The 6,691-nt window shown below is 45.2% G+C and overlaps 1 protein-coding gene across 16 annotated transcripts; it reads right to left on the minus strand.

Annotated features, from left to right (window-relative positions):
* Positions 1 to 1,435: 1,435 nt before the first annotated feature.
* Positions 1,436 to 3,955, minus strand: LOC119320217. Of its 16 annotated transcripts, none has more exons than XM_037594387.1 (6): positions 3,712 to 3,955; positions 3,452 to 3,581; positions 3,269 to 3,348; positions 3,085 to 3,087; positions 2,922 to 3,007; positions 1,436 to 2,109 (listed from the first exon to the last, which is right to left on the minus strand). In XM_037594387.1, the coding sequence occupies exons 2-6, from the start codon at positions 3,554 to 3,556 to the stop codon at positions 2,021 to 2,023; spliced, it is 363 nt and encodes a 120-aa protein (XP_037450284.1). In that variant the 5' UTR covers positions 3,557 to 3,581; positions 3,712 to 3,955; the 3' UTR covers positions 1,436 to 2,020. The 16 variants fall into 16 exon arrangements, 14 of the variants coding, with proteins under 14 accessions (XP_037450284.1, XP_037450272.1, XP_037450304.1 ...); XM_037594375.1 differs by having other exon boundaries at positions 3,269 to 3,383; XM_037594407.1 differs by having other exon boundaries at positions 3,452 to 3,584.
* Between the last annotated feature and the right edge of the window lie 2,736 nt (positions 3,956 to 6,691).

Consider the following 6,691-nt stretch of genomic DNA (forward strand, 5'->3'; position numbering starts at 1 on the left):
CCCCCTTGTGTGGCTGAGCCTGGAACGAGCCGGAGCAGGCGACAACGCGGCGTGCTGCGGCGTCGCATGCGGAGGCGAGTCCGTCACACCCCGTCGCCCCACTATCTATCTTAGGGGTGTGGCTCTAGGGTTGTGTGCGTGTTTGGGGTTGAAAACAGAATAGCTGCATTGCGCCTGTCAACCAAGTGCACTGCGTGCGTTAGCGCGAGGTCGAGCAGGGGACCCCCCAAAGGGTGTTACCAGAACCTACACAGTACCCATAACATTTACTGAGAGCCGACACAAACACTGGGCAGAGTTGAGTTATTTATCCATGAAAACTTCGGTGGCATTACTACTTGGGGAAGGCTAGCTAAGGTCAATCGTCCAGTGCATCTACTTCCAACAAGTTCATGTTTTCCACTATAGTTTCAAGTTTCAACACATGCAACATGGGAACCATAAGTGAAAAATAGTGATGAAAGAAAATATATTATGGTAAACAGTATATAATGCCTTAATAATCAAGTCTGTAATAGGCAAATATATGGAAACACATCACAATACTTTGATATCGTCTTCTTTAATCATAATCAAGCACACTAAAAGAAGCTAACCTCTTCTCATATAGCAATATTTCTAAACCTTAAAGAATTCTAAGTATAGTCACAAAGTTACCAATTATGTACGGTAAGAACATGAGGGGCGGACTTTTTTTTCTCTGCTATTGTTCTGCCAACGACTTTAGTATTTTTGTTGTTCCGCCGCCTACAGAAAATATCATCAGAGCTGAACGTAGACTGCATAAGTTCTCCAAATATTTAAAAATGATGACTTTTCTTTGTTGAAACATGACTGACTCTATTAGGTTTGCGATGAGATCGAGGATGGAGAAGATTACATAGTTGGAATAGATTAATCAACTTCTCATAGCTTGATTAATTGGATGTTGTTGGTGCCTTTTTATTTTAGTGGAGATGGTATGTCACTAAAATTTATAATATAATCCTAACTATCCTGAAAGATGATGCAGAGGCTTACATGAAAACAATTGCGGTATTCTCTACAATCATGGTTACTTAATACTGAGAACTAGGTGTAGATTAACCAAGCTCAGAGAAGAAAGATGATACGGGGATAACCCAGTGTAGGCTGATATTTCACGATTGGATATGATTCCCACGAAGAACACGAGGGGAACGAGAGGAAACACTCAAGAACAAGTCCAATCACACATCCACTAGACTAATAAACACATAGATCCACAAGGTACATGAACAACAAAGGGAAAGATACAATGTGAAGTTCATCTTCAAGAGGAGGTCTTGAATCTGTGACGGGTCTTCCCATGAGGGGTCTTGAATCCCGTAGGATCTTCTCACATGCTCACATGGAGGTCTTGAGCTCCATGGGAGTGGTAGTCTCTCTCTCGCTTTCTCTCAAGAGTAGAGTGGTAGGAGCAAAGCTCACATACAAATGAGCTATCATATTTGCTAACTCTAGCTAGGGGTGGGGGAGGAGTATATATAGTCTTAGCCACGAAGGGGTAAGTGGGAGAGGTATACAAGGCCAAAGGCCCGGCTGCGCACAGGCAGGATCGGACGTACGGTGGTTACCGAATATCCGGTCGCTCGCGGGGGTCCGGACGTCCGGAGGGCGTCGGACTTCTGACAGTTTTCTTCTGGATAGGTGGCACCGGATATCCGGTAGGCATCGGACGTCCAGTGGCTGGGACTTGTCGGACGTCCGGAGGTCGTCGACCGTCCGGCCGTTGTAGCACTCGTTGGCTGGAGTTCTTTTGGTCGTCTGGTCTGCGGGTGGCCGGACGTCCGGTGGTTGTAGCTTTGCTGCAGCTTCATCTTCTTCCATCTTCGCTTCCAAGCTTCCCTCATGGATGATGTAGGTGATCCTTGGCTCTTGCACTCCTCCTCGTCATCCATGAAGCTCCGGCAATACCTATGTATGCACACGAGAGGAATGTCAAGTAGTATACCGTCCTCGAAGGGGTCAAGTGGACATGTATAAAGGAGATGATTCACCTTTAAGTATGTGAAGTAGATGCCGAACGTATCACTTGCCATACGGACTCTTGACATGGTGATGTTTGTAGGATGCTCCACGTCAAAAGAACTTGAGACATTGGAATGTCGCAATAGAAAAATATAAGCTAGGTTTCTTGTTATGCAAAATTGAAGATGAATGATTCTCATCTAATCCTAGATAACATCTGTTGAAATGCAACATTCATCAGCTTATTCAAGAAATGTAAATGCATTAAGTCAAGCAAAACAGAATCACCAATGGTACTAAAAGATTTTGAGGAAGTAAAGAAACATCAGATAGGCTTAGTGGCCATCCTCAAATTTCTGGAAATCGAGTCAGATCGGATTAATGACCGACATACATCATAAATCATGCAAACTTGCATATTTTGTATCCTATCCTGAGATAATTTTGGATTCAGCAAGTACTCAATTGGAAAACAACCTTTTTTTACTCCATTGATGTACTATAGTGTCATGAAATTAGAATTATCACAAGTTATCATTTATAGGAGAAGCGACAATCATATATCTTCAAAATGACTCAACAACAAGATTTGGTCCCAGGTAGCTGCAGAATCATGTATAGGAGAAGTGGCAGATCATATTATTGTGAAATATGTTCAAAGTCATCCACCATCACTTCAGGTTGAATAGCATAATGTTAGGTTTATTGAATATGGAACAATCATGAGGGATACATAAAGAAGGAAGTAATTTGTTACATGAACAACAATCAGCTGGTTCGCGTCTAAGTCAAGTTAATGTAGCCTCTAATTAACACGATTGAGCTAACGTGTTAAATCAAACATAGTGTGTGGAGCAGATATTTTCACTGCAAGCAAAAAAATCCATAAAAGTTGAACCAAGCGTAGTATCTCAAAGTAGCATCACACGAACCTGTATATGTGGAATACTTAATCTTCTCTAGCTCGTCCGCCTCACCCTTTGTTCGATTATCTGCCCCTGGAGCAGCAGTAGCAGCTCTGACACAAACAACATAATACAGAGTTAGTAACCAACCAATCTAAATCTACGGCATGAGAGAGTGTTGGCTGCTCACTTGCTTGAGGTCAGTTAGGGAGAGGATAGAGACAAAAGAATGGTTGGAATTAGCGTCAGGTCATTTCCATCCACAAAGCATCATAAAGTAGTGAGGCATGGAATGCTGCCTAATTCCCTTATTGGAGATAGCGACGTTGACTGTTAGGTGCAGGATGGGAGGCTGCTGCTGGAGGAGGAATCACCTACGGACGTCGACCTGGGCGACCTCCGAGCAGAGGGCACTACGACCCCAGCCAGTGGTGGCCAACGTCGGGGCAGCGGCCTGCTCGGCGGATTCCAACATTATTGTTGTCCAACCTGTAGTTTAACACTTCTAAGGTCACTCGGCAAAGCCCGACGGAGGATCTGGGCGGAGGAAATCAAACCTGGGCGGTGGAAGCAGTCCCTCGGCGAGAAAAAAAAAGAGGAGCAACATCGTGTAACTCTGTACTCATCATCTGACCCGTCTGTCCACGACGGCACTGCCCCATGGCTCGAGGACAACATCACCTTGCTCTGCTTCAACATGACACCATCTACCGGAGCATCAGGCACGACGGACAGCAGCACCAGGCCGTCACCAAAATAGCAAGCAAAGCACAAGAAATTGAAGGAGAAAAGAAAAGGGCCAAACCCTGGAACTAACAGAGGAGGAAAACGATACGGAATAGTGGCAGTGGCGCAGGGATGCCTCCCTTCGGCAACCACCTCGCGGGAACGCCCTCATCCCGCGGACACACCGCTGCCCTGCCAGAACCATCGACTGCCGCCTGAGCGCCCCCTTCACGAGATGGGTGATGGCGACCGCCGACCTCGCTAGCGCTTCCCCTAAATCGCGTTCCCTCTGGAGACGAAGAGAACATGGCCCAATTTTGACCAATGCGAGGCCGTCGGTTGGGCTGTGGTGACAAACGGGCCTAACACTGACATCCGGGGGCCGCTAGAGAAAAACAACCGAGCTCTGAGGGGGCTTGATTTCGTGGGAGCTTAGTAACTGTAACGATACTCAATGTGCAGTACACCTATACTCGGCGCGATTAGTGACTACACGCTAAGACCCATATGTGCACAAACTCTGCAATACATGAATAAACAAGAAGGTGAGAAAAACTAAAAGGAAGGAGAACTAGGAAAAAATGAAGTGATGAAGTTCTCCCACATCCGGTGATCGCATGCCTCCACACACAATATGAGCGCAACTATTCTTCCCTGCAGCCTACGTTTACTCTCCTACTCCCTCCTTAAAGAAACTAGTCAATGTGTACGTGCAATGCACGTTAATTTGGAAGTATATTAAGTGCATGCGGATATTAGGTAGGATATTATTTGCGTGTTATTATGTGCTTAGCACTATTTTAGGCATGAAATTAACTGCACGCTGAACGTGTTGACCACTCGACATTGAAGCAGCCTTGGTCATTGGATTGACATGATTTGATGCCCGAGATTAATTGGATCTGCCCCTTTGGGTCTTTTTATATTGATATAGATAAGAGAGTTTAGATCACAATTTTAGTAATCTAAACGCTCTAGTACAACACAATTTGTACTTCCAGTGTAACTTCAGCCCGCAAAATGCACATGTACTTGGTGGAGGAAGTATCAGGTGCAAATAGGCCAGGAACAAAGTAATCCAGTCACAGTTTTCCACAGGATTTGATGAGTATTGATTTCAAAGCATGCAATCTGACAGATGAGTTTTGATATCAAAGCAGGTCATCTGACAAAAGAACATTGTAAAGTTGCTACAGTCTATTTGGATGGGGTTGGCATTGCATTGGCTCGAATGCCAATTATTGACGACATTGATATTAAGCTCAGTAGCAGTTTTAGTGTTTGGATGTTCATGTATTTGGAACATGGAAAAAAATGGCAAGACTTCTCCTCCTTTATTCACTTAGCAAAATAGTGGCGTCGTCTACAAGTAATGGAAGCAGTACGTCCGGTGTCGAATCCATCCAGATAGAAGGAGAAAACTTAACTATCTTAGCAAGTGCATGAGCTACTTTATTACTCTCTCTATTACAATGATCATAAATTACATGATTAAAATCTGATGACATGAAATAGCAATCATCAATAATTGCACTTGCCACCGAAGAGGAGTTGCCTTCTCTCAAAACTTCCACAACCTCCATGTTATCCGAGTTGATCACGATCTTGCTGCATCCAATGGTTCTAGCTAGATTCAAGCCAAATCTGACCGCCAATGCCTCTGTAGTGAAGTATCATAGCATATGTCCACTCATACATTTGAAACTTGGAATTTAAGGAGAGCTTCCAATACAAATTCATGTTTGGATGGCGAAAATATTGAACTACAAATGATCATTGTCGGTTCCCCTGCCCCATGCTCATGGACGTCCACCAAGCCAATCCCCCTTGCTCCATGGCCTCGACCTCCGCCCCGCCGTTGTGGACCATTGCATCGTTTTTGGCCAGGAAGTGGCCTTCTCATGCGTCTACTGCTACCGCAAGTTATTTTTTTCGAAATGGAGGAAAAAGATTAGCCTCATCCATTAAATAAGTAGATAATAGAGTTTAGAGTTTTACAACACACCCACAAAAGCGGCATGACAATTACTCACCTAACAACAAGTTCCCTAGTCTCTTAGCGCTTGCGGTTACCCAAAGTTTGGCCTCGTCCAGGATGGTGGTAAGGATAATAGGCGGTGGCATGCACTTGTGATCGAACACTCTAACATTTCTTTCATTCCAAATTGTCCAAGAGACAAGCATGGTGAGGGAGGAATAGCATGTCAATTAGGATTGGTACCGTCAGTTCTCTTGTCCCAACACTCGTTGACGGTTTCGTGGAGGTGCCACATTGATGTATCCATGTGATGTATGCCAATCTTCTCGACGATGGCTCTCCAAAGCCTAATCGTGTAGGAGCACTTGAAGAAAAGATGAGCACCGGTTTCCTGCACCCTCTTGCAAAAAGGGCAGAGGCCGCAATTTGGCCACCCACGCCTCTCTAAGCGATCGGCGGTCCAAAACCTATCTTGCAATGCCAACCAGGCAAAGAATTTAACCTTGAAGGAGCCCAAACCTTCCAGACCATGTGGTCCATGGAAGAGAGGGTCCAGCCAAGGAATTGAGCCTAGTATACGGTGGCCGCCGTGTAGATTCCGTCATTCTCGTGTTTCCAAACAATTTCATCTTTGGCTTGTTCATCAAGATGAAAGTTGTGCACAAGCATCCAACAAAGTCAAAAATTATCGAATGTGGTTGCCGAAGAGCTGCTACGAAAATACGCATAGGATCGAACGTGTTCTCGCGAAGCTGGTGGTCGTCGCCCCCTCCTCCACGACATGGATCTCTGGGCGACAGCGGGAGCTCCAATGCAAGCAGATGGTACTCGCACGTTGACGTCGGAGTGGGACAAGAAGTTGCCGCCGCGTTGAAGTGCTGGACTTGTCGGCCAACGTTCGTGTCCCAGAGCGGGAAGGGGGGCGAATAGGCCAGGGAAGACGGGAGCATCATTTCCATGACTGAATGTCTATGCCACCAAACAGAGATATTACGTTGGCAGATGCCAATTCCAAATTCCAGCTTTGAATGTCCACATCGAATTCCAGCTTTGAATATCTGCATCCAAACACTACGTAAGTTATTTAAAATAA

This window comes from Triticum dicoccoides, chromosome 1B (assembly GCF_002162155.2).
Source record: "Triticum dicoccoides isolate Atlit2015 ecotype Zavitan chromosome 1B, WEW_v2.0, whole genome shotgun sequence".
In the NCBI taxonomy this organism is placed as follows: Eukaryota; Viridiplantae; Streptophyta; class Magnoliopsida; order Poales; family Poaceae; genus Triticum; species Triticum dicoccoides.

Excerpts from the sequence above, each read along its gene's own strand:
- LOC119320217 (XM_037594322.1), bottom strand. The coding sequence starts at position 3,928 with ATGTTCTCTTCGTCTCCAGAGGGAACGCGATTTAGGGGAAGCGCTAGC. Across the intron at positions 3,602-3,711 it reads CCGTATCGTTTTCCTCCTCT|ATGGTGTCATGTTGAAGCAG; the intron begins GTTAGTTCCAGG and ends ATGCTCCGGTAG. Across the intron at positions 3,384-3,451 it reads GGACTGCTTCCACCGCCCAG|GTTGGACAACAATAATGTTG; the intron begins GTTTGATTTCCT and ends GTTAAACTACAG.